We start from the raw sequence: 13915 nt of genomic DNA on the forward strand, positions 1-13915 counted from the left end.
CTCTCGCGGACCACCCCCCTCTGCCTCCCGCAGCGGCGGCGGCCGAGGCCCGAGCACCAGCCCGCGGGGCGGGGCGGGGGCTGCTATTTCTGTCCGGTGAGCGCAGCCGGGCGGCGAGGCGGGGCAGGGGGCGCCCGCGTCGCCATATTCCCTCCCGCCGGCCGCCAGCGGCGCGCAGCCACCATGAGCACCGCCGCCTTTCACATCTCCAGCCTTCTGGAGAAGATGACGTCCAGCGACAAGGACTTCAGGTGCGCCCGCTGCCCGCCCCGCCTCCCCCTCCACGGAAACCCTCGGCCTCCCTCCCCTCCCGACGCGCCAGCCCACCCCCATGATCCGCAGCCCCTGCCTCCTCCCCCCTCTCCCGGCGTAAAGCCCGCACCTCTCCCCCGTCAACGCCCCCACCGGCCTGTGACTCTAATCCCTGCTTCACCTCCCGCCGTGCAAACTTCAGCCCCTGCCCCCTGTCCCCCATTGAGGCCCCAGCTCCCCCGCTGCACCCTTCCTCTGCCTCTGCACCTCTGCCCAGCCCTCGCCGCGCCCCGCTTTGGATGCTCCCACGGTGAAGCGAGGGAGCCTAGCGCTGCCTGTTCTTTCCTGCATCGAAACCCGGCCCCTTGCCGGGATCACACCCCGGGGTTGACTTTTTTTAAAAAAAGGTATATTTTATTGATATTTTACAGAGAGAAAGGGAGAGGGATAGGGAGTTAGAAACATTGATCAGCTGCCTCCTGCACACTTCCTACCGAGGATGTGCCCTGCAACCAAGGCATATGCCCTTGACGGGAATTGAACCTGCGACCCTTCAGTCCGCAGGCCAACGCTCTCTCCACTGAGCCAAACCAGTTAGGGCCCAGGGTTGACTTTTTCACTGATAACCTCAGCACCCTCCCTCTTCGCTCTTCCCCATATCGCTCCCGGCTTTCTCCCTGCACATCAGGGCGCCCTTTCCCATCTCATCCCCTCCCTTCCCTGGTCTTTGACACAGCTCGAAGGGAGAGACTGGCTGAGTGGCTTTGCAGGCACAGATAGATGATGGTTAGGGTGGAGGATTCTGGGTTTTGTGTGCCCACTCCTCTTCTTCCTCCTTCCCCCAGCATCACAGAGCCACACAGGAACAGAGCTGAAAAGAATGGAGGAAACCTCTGGTCCAACCGCCTCATCCTGGGGGGAATGGGTGAGACTGAGGTCTAGGGAGGTGAAGGGATGTGTGTCCCATGGTCACACATTCAGTTCTGGACTCTCTGAGCTGAAAGGAGCCTGCAGAGACCAATATAGCTGCACCCACTTGTTGAACATTCTATCACTTTATCCCCATTCTACAGATAGGAAAACCGAGATCCAGAGGCATGAAGGGCCTAGGTGCAGTCACAGAGCTAGGAAGTGGAGGACTTGAAGTCCAAAACACAGAGGCTGAGATCTTAACAGGCCGTCTGATTCCAGCCCCCTGACTGGTGTGGAGATTGACCCCTCTGCCTTCTCCTGAAACCCATTCCTCAACATCCCTCAAGAGCCTCTACTATAGCTTTAGCAGAGCCTTTGAACCACAGTTCTGGCTTTAGATCCGGGCCCCAACCAGTTACTGGCTGTGTGACCATGGACAGGCTGTTTAACCCATCATGAACCTCAGCTTCTGTTTCTATAAATGCGGATATTAATAGACCCCACCTCAGAGTGTTGGTGTGAGGATGAAGTGAGTTAATGCACGTGGAATGTTTAGATTAGTGACTGGCACCAGGTAAGCACTTAATAGATGGACCCATGATTTGGTGCATATCAGAAATCTGCCATGCCCTCTCCCCATTCTGGGTCTTTCCCTGGAAGTTCTGTTCCCCGTCCTCATTTCCCCCCCCTCACCTGGCTAACTCCTACTCAGTTGTCACCTGTTTGGGATGCCTCCTGACACCCAGGCAGGTTTAGGCACCTCCCCTGAGCTCCCACACCTCTTCTACCCATGTTTCTGCCTTGTCACATCTTAGCCTCGGGAGACCCAGGGCTCCTGGACCACCAAACTGTGAGCTTCCTTTTTCCGTCCCAGAGCCTGGTCTTTGTACCCAGTAGGTGCTCAGTGAATGTTTTCTGTGTCTCAGGCTCCCTGCTCTGCTCTGCAGCGTCATCTCATCAGTCCACCTGTCCACCTGGGTGAGAATGATTGCTCTTCCTGTTCTCCAAAGGCTTGGAGAGGTGAAGTGACTGGCCTGGGGTCACACAGCCGAGGGGATTTGTACCACCATTTCTAGAACCTTAGGTCTGGTCTCCTGGAGGGGTTGGTCCTGCCTCCTAGAGCCTAAGAAGCCCCTTCGGCCTGCTCTGCCAGTGGCCCTGAGAACATTTAAAACTACTCAAGCATAAGAGGATGGTGTCTATTTTTAAAGTCCAAATACCAGAGAGGCCGGGTCCTGCTGACCAGCTGTCCAGGCACCCATGTGGCTGAGTGTTTCCGCTGAGTCTCCTCTAAGGTTTCTCTGGAATGAAACTGAGACTGTGTCCTCTGGATCCTGGAGGCAAGGATCCTGCAGATGGAGGTCCCCCGCAGGGTGGAGGAAGTCTTTGGTCCCTGTTATCCCTGGGCCCCCACTCTGTGGGCAGGAGGCTGCCCCGTTCCCACTCTGACTCTAACAGGGAAATGGGTAAACTGGGGGGTCTGGCAGGAAGTCCCACATCATTTCTTGAAAACACAATGGTATTGGTTGAGGATCCAGGGCTGGTGGGACTCATTTTCCTCCCAACTTGCTGTGGGACACTGGGCAGTTCCTGCAACCTCTCTGAGCCAAGATTCCTCGTCTGCTAAGAACTCATTGCCCTCTTAATACCTCCCAAGGATGTTATGAAGTAGGGCAAAGGAAATTCTCATATATTAGGTGGAAAAAGCGGGACTCAGAGAGGAGTCACCCAGTTGATAAGTGACAAGACCAGTGTGTTTACTTAAAGCCAAACTTTGGTGCTCAAGCTCTTGTCTACCCAATTAAACACTTTCCTGTACACCCCCACTATCACCACCACATACATATACACAGTAGAGCTCTCTCTCTCAGAGAGCTAAGTGTTTCCAGGAACTTGGGGTGGGGGTGTCTGCAATGCTGAGGCATGTTTCAGAAGGGTTGATTTCGGAGTTAAGGTTTTCACACAGCTGTTTGGCATTGAGCCCGGTTAGAGGCTGACTATCTAACCTTCCTCCCTTCCTGCCCTCATCCTGCCCTCCCCACCGCCCCCGGCTCCAGGCCCTCTTTGGACCTGTTCTTTGCTGGGCCTGGAGTCCCAGAGATGAAACTGACAAGCCCCTGTGAGTTCCTAATTTAATGCGGGAGACACATGGGTGACCAAGTGTGCAGTGTAGTGTGAGAAGTGCTGTGATGGAGGGGCGCAGTTCTCTGAGGGGTCCTTTCCAGAGGAACCAAGTGTGCTGAGAGAGCGTGGGGAAGGGGACAGGGCAGGTGGTCAGAGGAGTCCTCCCTGGGGCTGATTTGAGCTGGGCTGGGCCCTTGACAGATGAATAGGCTTTCAACAGGTGGAGGAGAAAGAAGGGACAGAAGGCCCATCTCGGGTAAAGGAGCGCATCCCTTGGGTTGCCAGGCTGAGCTGGCTCTCCATGGACTGCAGCAGAAATGCAGCTTAGAGACCCTGCCTGCCTTCTGAGAATGTCCCTTCAGCTGGACAGACCTAGGAGTGCATGTGCCTAACCCAGGCCTTGGCCTGGCTCAGACCCAAGCCTCTTCCTTCACCTTATCTTGGCTGCTTCTCCTGTGATGGCCAGGCCCAGAGGTGGGCACAGTCAGCCCTGCCACTCCTTCCTTCTCTCAGCAGCTTGAGGCTTATCCCAACATTAAAAATATACAGCTGTGACAGCGACAGGTGCCCTTCTGGTAACAGGATGGTGTGGGCCATCATGACATCCAGCAGCACGTCTGTGCCTGCAAAAATGAGGCGGACTGTGACCAGTTTTGCAGGGGCAGGGGGAAGGGGGAAGGGCTGTCAGAGCTGGTGGGTTGACTGGCTCAAGCCAGAAAGCAAGGCTGGTGTGAGGGGTGGCCTGGTGGGTCAGCAAAAGCTGGAAGCTTCCTGGAGCCACCACTCTTTGGTCCCGACTTCATGGCATCTCTCCTTGCTGCTCTGTCCTGCTTTCTCCTCTAATGTCCACTCTCAAGTGCCTGCAAGAGCCTGTGAGCAGGTGGAGTGGCCTGATGGGAACCTGGTGGCCTGGAGCCTGTGTCTCCCACCGAAAGAGGGCAGCCATGACTTGACTAAAGCCAGTTATTGTCACCAGGGACAGTAGGCCCGGTTGTATTCAAATGTTCTGTTTTCAAGAGAATCTGGAAATCATTACATTTATGTCAACTCTCCCAAACATTTGCAAGGTGGACACAGCTGAGGGCTGCCAGTTTAAGACTCTGCCCTCCTTTCTGAATCTTGGCAGGAATGGTGCGCCACAGTGCCCCCTGCAGCCCAACTCTCCATGACTTACCCTCTCAATCTGCCAATCTGCCGCTGCACATTCAAATGCCCTGAACAGGGCATCAGGCCACATGGATCTGCCCACCTGGGGGTGGGTAGCCCTTGACTCCAATGACCACCTAGGTCAGGAGCCACAGCTGGGGATTGGTCAGCTATTGACATCAGTGTCTAAAACATGCTCGGGCCCCTCAGCATGGCCAAGGGTAGTGATTCTCAGAGTGTGGTCCCTGCACCTCAGCATCATCCAGGAACTTGTTAGAAATGCCCCAGCTCAGACCTACTGACTCAGAAACCCTGGGGTTGGGGCCCAGCGGAGTTGGACAAGCCCTGCAGGTGGTTCTCAGGCTGGCTACAGTTTGAGAGCCACTGGTCTGAGGGCAGGGGCTGAAGTGGAAGTGGGCAGGGGTAGCCCCTTCCACCTGTCTGGTAGAGAGCCTTCTTGCTGACACCTGACTTAGTTGGAAGGTGGCTGTTCAACTTTCTAGCATGAATGAGATGTGAATGATGTACTGTGTCTTTATAATAATGGCAGTGCCACTTACTGAGTGTTTATGTCCTGAGTTCTCAACTGTGTGCTAAGCACATCACATGCATTATCTCGTTTTATTTTCCATACAACCCACTGAGGCAAATACTATTCTCATCCCCATTTTTCAGACAGGTAAACCAAGGCTCGGCAATGTGAAGTGGTTTGTCCAAGTCCACATTTGTTTAAATGGCCGAGACAAGAACCTCTCCAGCCTCGAGACCCTAAGCATTTAGCTAGTGTGCTCTGCGCCGCCACTCCTGGTCGGCCCCAATGTGCAGTTGGTGTCTCTCACACACGGGTCTTCTTGTGGGAGCCTGACTGTGTCCGCAGCCCGGATAACTTACTTTCCCTTGAATCTTTGTACCAAGGTCTGCTTCTGGAAGAACTCCAAGAGCTTCCCAAATCACTGGGGCCCAGGAGCTGCTTGAAAATCCTCCTCTGCCCTCCCTGCCCAGGTTCATGGCCACCAGTGACCTGATGTCAGAGCTGCAGAAGGATTCCATCCAGCTGGATGAGGACAGCGAGCGCAAGGTGGTAAAGATGCTGCTTAAGCTCCTAGAGGACAAGAATGGCGAGGTGCAGAACCTGGCAGTCAAGTGGTGAGTGTTGGCCTTGTGGGGGGACAGGGAGGCACTGTCTGGCTATGCTCCCCTAGTGGGGGAGCTCCCCGGGGTTCCCGCCCCTTTGGGGTACAGTCTCTGAGAGGAGAATTGCTAAGCAGCTCTTGGAGTCCAGTGGAGCTGGACAGTGACTTGGCTTGAGGGAACATAATGGGCAGCCTGACTCGGGCTGAGCCTGGGGCTTTTGAACCCCCTCCCTCCCTTTCTCCCTCTCTCCCTCCCTCCCTCCCTCCCTGTCAGCTTGGGTCCTCTGGTGGGCAAAGTGAAGGAGTACCAGGTGGAGACCATTGTGGACGCTCTCTGTGCCAACATGCGGTCAGAAAAGGAGCAGCTCCGTGATATTGCTGGCATCGGCCTCAAGACTGTCCTGTCGGAGTTACCCCCTGCAGCCACAGGTACCCAGGTCCCAGGGACTAGGCACTCTAATTATTTGTCCTAGTTTATGGTTAAAGAAACTGAGGCTCAGAGAGGTGAAGGGACTTATGTAAGGTCAACCAGCTAGTCAGTGGCAGAGAATTCAGATTCCTATCTACTTAAGTTCATGGCTCGGTGTCAGGAATGCTTTTAGCTGCAAGTTACAAAATATAACTCGTGGCATCTTAAAGAAGTAGAGGGTCAGCAGTTCCATTTTTGCAGCAATTCATTTAGCAGCTCAAGTAGGACAGGGTGGAGTCTCTGTCCAAGTCTCTTGCCCTTTATAAGAAAAACATGGGTCTCCCTAGAATCCCCCAGAATGCGGTCATCTGGCCCCTCCTAACGGTAAGGGAGTCCAGGAAAGGAAATGCTTAACTTTTCCCTTCACCCTGGTGGGAAGAGGGGTTGGCCATCAATTCTAGCTCCCTGAGTGTCACCTTAAGTTTGGTCAGGACTTTGGGTCAAGCACAGGACCGCTCAGGTCCTGGCTTTCCTGGGTCAGCAGATCAAAGGCTGACCAGAGGTAGAGGCCAGCTCTGCAACTCACCATGCCCATTTTGTGCTCTGTGCAGGCTCCGGCCTGGCCACCAATGTGTGCCGGAAGATTACCGGCCAGCTCACCAGTGCCATTGCCCAGCAGGAGGACGTGGCCGTGCAGCTGGAAGCCCTGGACATCCTCTCTGACATGCTGAGCAGGTGCAGGAGGCCACCCCGGGCAAGGAGGATCGGGGTAGGAGGGGGAGCAAAGGGGACAGGGAAGGATTTAAATCTACAGAGCCAGCACCTTCTGCACTCCAGGCCCTGTGCTCAGGGCTCCTTAATCAGCCCTGCAGTCCTGCAAAGGAGAACTCGTTTGTCACAATGTTATAGGCTGTGAGAGGTGCGGTGACCTGCCCGAAGTCACACTCTCAGTAAATGGCAGAACCTAGGATTTGAACTCAGGTCTCTCCATAGCTGAAGCCCAGGTGTGTTCCTCTTCCTCACCCTCTTCTTTTTCTTTCTTTCTTCTTTCGAGCTAATATAGCTGGGCCCTTGTTTTAAATTGTACTGCACATTTTTAAGCATTCACTCATTCAACCGCCCAAGATTTGAGCACCTACTTTGTGGCCAGAGAAATGTCAGGTGCTGGGCTAGTTCTGTGAATGTGGAGTGGCTCAGTCTTGGTCCTTCCTAGAAAGGAGCTCACAGACGACACATCAACTGTGAGTAGAGTAAGAACACCAGTAAGGATAAGAGCAGGGCTTGTAGGAGCTCAGGGGGGGAGACCCTAACCCAGGTGGAGGGTGGGGTCCCTTTCTAGAGAGGGTCTTAGTAGATAAGCCTTCAAGAAAGGGCAGGACTTGGCTAGGCATGGGCGGGCACAAGGGGGACACTGTAGGAGGAGACTGCCCTTGGCCCAGAGAGCAGAGGCAGAAGACATGCAGTCCCAGGGTTATGCAAGGCATCCATGGGCTGGAGAGGGCGATGTGGAGAGATGAGGCCTGAGGGCTGGAGGTGGGTGCGGTGACAATCATACTGAAGGTATAAGGAGCCCGGGGAGGGTCTGCTGGCAGGGGCCGAGGAATGCCATGTGGAATTTGTGAGTTTTAGACAGAGCATCCTATTTTCAGTGTGCGCGGTAGATGGAAGCGGGTGGAATAGGTGGGGAGACTGGGTTGGAGGCTTCTGCAGGCAGGTGAATTCAGGTTGTATTTTGGAAGCAGACTCCACAGGGCTTGGAGTGGGTGAGAGAGACTCAAGAATGATGCCCAGGGGTCTGGCTTTAGCACCTGGGGGCACAGACCCAGGGCCATTGCTGTGGTGGATGCCCTCTGGGAGCAGGAACAGGTGTGAGGAAGAAGGCGATGGATTCACCTTTGGGGCATGTTGAAGTTGAGGTACCTGGGAGGCCCCCACTCAACTGAAAACTCCATAGGGCAGGTTCTGAAGGCAGAATCTACCTTGCTCACCTGCGCCCCCAGCACAGGCCCTATCACATAGGTCAACACATAAATAAATGAAACCCAGACGAGAGGTCTGGGCTGGATGGAGAGATATGGGAAGGTGAGGTCAATGTGCTAGCGTAGAGTGAAAGAAGAAAAGGTCTTAGGACAGAAAATGCACAAGTGTGGTCGAAAGGTGAGGATAGAAGCTGCTAAGGTGGGCAGGGGCCGCCTTCGACCGGTATAAAAACCGTTCTCTTGTGTTGCCTCTCGCCGTGAGCTCAGAGTTCAGCTGTTTCAAAAGGCACTGGGGAGCCATTGAAGGAGCTTGAGGGAGATAGCAGAGGAGTAGGTTTTAGACTACTCTGGTCTCACTGTGAGGGGGGATGGACACTGAGGCAAGGCCCAGGCTCCCGGGAAATCAGGGCAGCCTCACTGTAGCCCCCATACCTATTACCATTGTGTCTTCTTCCCAAGCCGGGAGCCCGGACATCTGGGTTCAAGCTCTGGCCTTGCATTTCTTGGCTGGGTAGCCTCGAGAAAGTCCCTTCCCCTCTCTGCTTTCTTTACATAATAATAATAATAAATAATCACACCACACAGTTGCAGGGTGCCTTTCCATTTAACAGGGGCAATCGGGTTGTTAAATTCGTGGGAGCAGGCCAGGAGAGGATGGGGAGTCATGAGGTGCCTGGCTCAGGGTGCTTACCCAGTGGGCCGGCCTGACGCCCCTTCCGGCTCCCCAGGCTGGGCCCCCCACTCGGTGCCTTCCACGCCAGCCTCCTGCACTGCCTCCTGCCTCAGCTGAGCAGTCCACGCCTGGCCGTGCGCAAGCGAGCTGTCGGGGCACTGGGCCACCTGGCGGCTGCCTGCAGCACCGACCTCTTCGTGGAGCTCGCCGACCACCTGCTGGACCGGCTGCCGGGCCCACGCGCACCCGCCAGCCCCGCTGCCATCCGCACCCTGATCCAGTGTTTGGGCAGCGTAGGCCGCCAGGCAGGCCACCGCCTGGGTAAGGGAGCTGGGTTCCTGGGCAAGGAGGCGGGGTCTAGGCGAGTAGGTGCTGGGGCACCGAGCAAGATCCCGGGCCGAGGGGGCGGAGCCTGGGGCGGGCCACCTCTAGAAGGGGGTGGGGTTAATAATTTGGGAGCGTGGGCCCTGAGAGCCATGTGCTTCTGAGCCTCAGATAATTATAAATCATTTCACCAAACTTAAAATGTTTTAAAAATAAATAAGTGCTCGCTTTGCAGCACATATACTAAAAATTTTAAAAGTAAAATACTTCTATCTTCTTATTTTGACAACTATACCTTCATAACAACCTGCATTGGATTTTTGAAGTTTTACTGGGAGACTATACGTACAATAAAGCACACTGTTTAAGTCAGCGATGGCGAACCTATGATGCGTGTCAGAGGTGACACGCGAACTCATTTTTTTGGTTGATTTTTCTTTGTTAAATGGCATTTAAATATATAAAATAAATATAAAAAATATAAGTCTTTGTTTTACTATGGTTGCAAATATCAAAAAATTTCTATATGTGACAGGGCACCAGAGTTAAGTTAGGGTTTTTCAAAATGCTGACACGCCGAGCTCAAAAGGTTCGCCATCACTGGTTTAAGTACGTACGCCATTCACTGTGTTTCCGCCTTGGGTCCACCCATGGAACTACCACAGTCAAGATGCAGAACATTCCCATGACTCCCAAACGTTTCCTTGTGCCCCTTTGTGGTCCATCTCTTCCTTAGGCGCTAGCCCCCTACCCCCTACCCCCGCTCCCGCCCCCGCCCCCCGGGATACCACCGATCTGTTTTCTGCGACCATAAATTAATTTTATGGAAATGGAATCCTGCAATCAGGTTTGAATTTACTCTCAAATGCCTTGGAGTTCCGGGCTAGAAAAAGTCAGTGTGGGTAGGGTTAGCCATGGTCTGCCCCTCCCTTCCCTCTGGCTCTCTCCCTGAGAGCGGCCTTATGCACACCTGGGGACCCCAGCCCGCAGTCCACACTCTATCTACTCCCGGCCTTCTGTTCTCCACCCTCTCACGACAAAATGCAGCCACCCCATGGCCACTCTTGGGAGCATGGACCCGGGAAGGAGGCCTGCACAGGACCCAGACAAAGGTTCAGGGTCAGGTGGGCAGGAAAGTGGGGAGGGGGTTGCTGGAGAAGGGCCAGGGGGGGACCCTCTAAAGCCCAGGGATCAGGCAAGGGCCCCTCTTGTCTGGTCTCTAAGGGCAGTACCTGCTTCTCCCCTTTTTCCACCCAGGGCTACAACCTAGTACAGGAAATAAGGCAAGGACATGTAATCATTTCAACAACAGGTGCTACTTATTGAGCGCCTACTGTGTGCCAGGACCTGGGCAAAGCTCTTTATCTGCATCATATTAATCTTCACAAAATCTCTATCTGGTAGGCATTGTTATCTCTACTGTGAAGATGAGTAGACCAAGGTCAGAGAAGTGTTGTGACGTGCCCAGGCTCCCAGAGCCCATAGGTGGCAGAGTCAGAGCTAGAACCCACATCTGCTTGACTCTGAAGCCTCTGGGTTGGGTTTGCAGTGGCCAGGGATGCAGGTGCAGGGACAGACTGAGTGCTGCGGGCTAGGAGAGCCTGGGAGAGGGTCTGGCCTGTCCTCAGTGACCCACCTGGCCTTACAGGAGCCCACCTGGACCGCTTGGTACCTCTGGTGGAGGAGTTCTGCAACCTGGATGATGATGAGCTCCGGGAGTCCTGCCTCCAGGCCTTCGAAGCCTTCCTGAGGAAGTAGGTGCAGTGGGGTGCTGGACGATGGGGGCCCCAGAGTTTCTTTGGGGAGTTGGTGGGGCAGGGTTGGGGGCAGGATGCTGGCCTCAGAGCAGTAAGATCTCAGGACTCATCACTGGGCCCCACTGCCTACCCTGTCCTGCCTGGGTCCACCAGAGCCTCCCTCTCCCACCCCACAGGTGCCCCAAGGAGATGGGCCCTCACGTGCCCAATGTAACCAGCCTGTGCCTCCAGTACATGAAGCATGACCCCAACTATAACTATGACAGTGACGGGGATGAGGAGCAGATGGAGACAGAGGATAGTGAGTTCAGTGAGCAAGGTGGGTGACCAACTTGAGGAGGGTGGAAATGAGTGCAGCCTTACTGGGACCCCCTTCCCCAGCCAAAGATGGGCCACATATAGTGCCCTTATCCTGATCCCAGCTGTTCCTCGGGCTCCAGTCCTGCCTTCCATAATCTGGATTCTCCACTGTCCCCATCCTTTCTGACTGCACAGTAAGGGTAGCAGTAATCACTAACATTTATTGAGCATCTCCTGGTGTCCGGAGCACTCTCTTATTTCAGGTTCCTTACAGTAACCCTAGAAAACCAGGTGTTCGTTATTAGCCCCGTATTTAAGACAAGGAAACAGACTGTGAGAAGTGATTTGCCTGAGATAACACAGCTCTGAGGTAACACAGCTAGGAAGTGGCATAGCTGGGACTTGGAGCCATGTCCGAAAGACCTCTTGACCTGTACACTGCCATCGCTACCCTTTTAGTCATGGAGAGAATCCTCTAACCCAGCAGAGTGAAGCTCGAATGGTAGAATGATACCTGGATGGGGAATGAACTCAGTGGCTACTTTCCTTCTGTGTCTGTGATCCAGTTTGTCACTCAGATGGGTGCCCCTTGTGTTCTCAAAGCAGGACATCAATGGAGGCAAGGGATTTAGGGTCTGGTGGGGTACTTGGAATGAGATGGGATGGTGGGAGACAAGATTGGACAGGCATGTTGGGGCCTCGAATACCAAGCCAGGGAGATCGGGCATTTCCTTGTCAGTAACAGGGAGCTGTGGATATTTCTTCATGGGTGGCATAGGGTGGAGGTAACAAATAATAGTCCTTCAGAGGGGACCTCTGCTAAGCTGCCAGGTTGCACCCATGCGACCATCCCATGGGACAAGCTGGCTTGTCCAGATGCCAGCTCTGAGAGTCTGAGTCTTCCACAGAGCAGCATGGGTAAGAACACTGTGGCCTCTGAGCCTGTGACTAGGACCATCCCCCTCTGAGCCTTGGGTGTCTCCACAGGTGTTATAGGGAAGCCTTGTGGGCCTGAATCTCAGCTATCCTGTTCCCTAGCTGTGTGCCCTCAGGAGAGGCTCTCACCGTCTCTGATCTTTATTCTAGATATCACTTCATCTATAAAATGGGGTTCCAGGCACTGTGTGGGCTCTGGCCTCTCAGGGGAACTGTTTGTAGGAAGCCACACAGAGCATTTCTTGCTTAGAAGCCAAGCAATCAGCACCCTTGAGAGGCTGGGGCAGGGTAGGGTGGGGCAATGCAAAAGGAGGCCCTATTTTATTTCTTCCTTCTGGAATCCCCATAAATGAAACATCACACAGCCAGTCCTGAAACCAAAGGATGGGTGTTGTGCCCCAAATGGATTCTCTAGGTCCTCATTAAAGACTTGGAAGTCAGTTTTTCCCCTGGTGTAGTCACACTAGGGAAGAGTATGGAGGCAGGAGGAGAACTTGGATTTAATTCCAGCTATTTCCCTGCTCATGTAAGTTGGGGCCAATCACTGCCCTTTGAGCCCCAATTTTCTCATCTCTACGTTGGGAAAGTAATCCCTGTCTCACAAGGTCGTTGTGAGGCTAAAATGAGGTTGTGGATTTGACGTGCTTGGTGCCATCCCCAGCACACAGTAGGTGTTCATTAAATGGTAGGTAACATTCCTATTACAGGGGTAGGCAAAAGTAGGTTTACAGTTGTTCATATGGAAAATACAATAATTGCAAGAATACACTCTGTGTTTCATGTACTCACAACTGTAACCCTACTTTTGCCCACCCCTATAGTGTGTAAGTAATGATCATCAAAGGGTGAAACACGGGCTTGGCTCCCTCTTCACCTCTCCATCCTGGGAGACCACCTGGGTGGGGCAGGCAGCTCCCTGTCCATCTGCTACAGAGTGCAGGGCTCCATGGGTGTCTGGTTCCTGCCCCAGAGAGTGAGGACGAGTACAGTGACGATGATGACATGAGCTGGAAGGTGCGCCGGGCAGCAGCCAAGTGCATGGCAGCCTTGATCAGCTCTCGGCCTGACCTGCTACCCACCTTCCACTGCACCTTGGCGCCAGCGCTCATCCGCCGCTTCAGGGAGCGTGAGGAGAATGTCAAGGCTGATGTCTTTGGGGCCTACATCGTGCTGCTTCGGCAAACGCGGCCCCCGAAGGGATGGGTGGAGGCCGTTGAGGAGCCTACGCAGACTGGCAGCAGCCTCCACATGCTGCGAGAACAGGTGGGCACACCTTCACCTCTCTCCCCCTCCCACCCCCTCTCACAACTTACCCTCCCACCTTCTCACAACCCTTCCGTCCATCCACACACCCCACCACCTATCCGTCCACTGACGTGTGCATATTGAGCACCCACTGTGTGCCCGGCTCTGTGCATCAGGCTGGGGCACAGCGGGGAACAGGACAAATACTAGTAAAAGCCCTGCCCTTGGACCACACAGTTTTGGGGTCTTGCTGATAGAGTGGCTGTGGGGGAAGGGACAGGGAGGTGGCACGTGAGTTCTAGGCTCTGGCTGAAGCATGGAGTGCAGTCCCCTGAGGTGGCAGAACATGAAGAGGGCGATGTGCAGAGTTCTGTTATGGACATTTATGTTCGAGATGCTCAGATGCTCAGATGTTCAGATGGAGACATCAGGTGGGCAGTCAGCACTCAAGTCTGGTGTTGACAGTGTAGATCGGGTGTCATTTTGTGCTGGCACCTGAAGCTTGGGGAGCAGATGAGCTCATCTGGGGAGAACCCAGCTGGGGAAGAGAATGGGCCCTTGGAGTGCAGGGGTGAGAGCCTGACTGCCCGTGTCATTTTGAGCAAGTTACTTAATCTCTCTGTACCTATTTCTCGATCTGTAAGGTGGGCCGAGGTGTAGTACCTACTTCAGAAGGTCTGAGTGTAGAATCAGGTGTCTGGTACAGAGTGAGTGATGAAAAGGTT

General features: G+C 54.1%; 1 protein-coding gene across 2 annotated transcripts in view; it reads left to right on the forward strand.

Moving 5' to 3' along the window:
• The window catches only part of CAND2 (cullin associated and neddylation dissociated 2 (putative)), a 27441-nt gene continuing 13526 nt past the window's right edge, over positions 1-13915 (forward strand). For both annotated transcript variants that reach the window (XR_009448523.1, XM_059663644.1), the window contains exons 1-8: positions 1-251; positions 5437-5580; positions 5842-5996; positions 6588-6711; positions 8684-8949; positions 10601-10706; positions 10886-11028; positions 12916-13208. Coding sequence is in view for 1 of the 2 variants with exons in the window: in XM_059663644.1 (XP_059519627.1) it covers positions 184-251; positions 5437-5580; positions 5842-5996; positions 6588-6711; positions 8684-8949; positions 10601-10706; positions 10886-11028; positions 12916-13208 (1299 nt within the window). In the remaining variant the exon portion in view is untranslated. The remainder of the gene's footprint in view (positions 252-5436; positions 5581-5841; positions 5997-6587; positions 6712-8683; positions 8950-10600; positions 10707-10885; positions 11029-12915; positions 13209-13915) is intronic.

Source organism: Myotis daubentonii, chromosome 14 (assembly GCF_963259705.1).
Source record: "Myotis daubentonii chromosome 14, mMyoDau2.1, whole genome shotgun sequence".
Lineage (NCBI taxonomy): Eukaryota > Metazoa > Chordata > Mammalia > Chiroptera > Vespertilionidae > Myotis > Myotis daubentonii.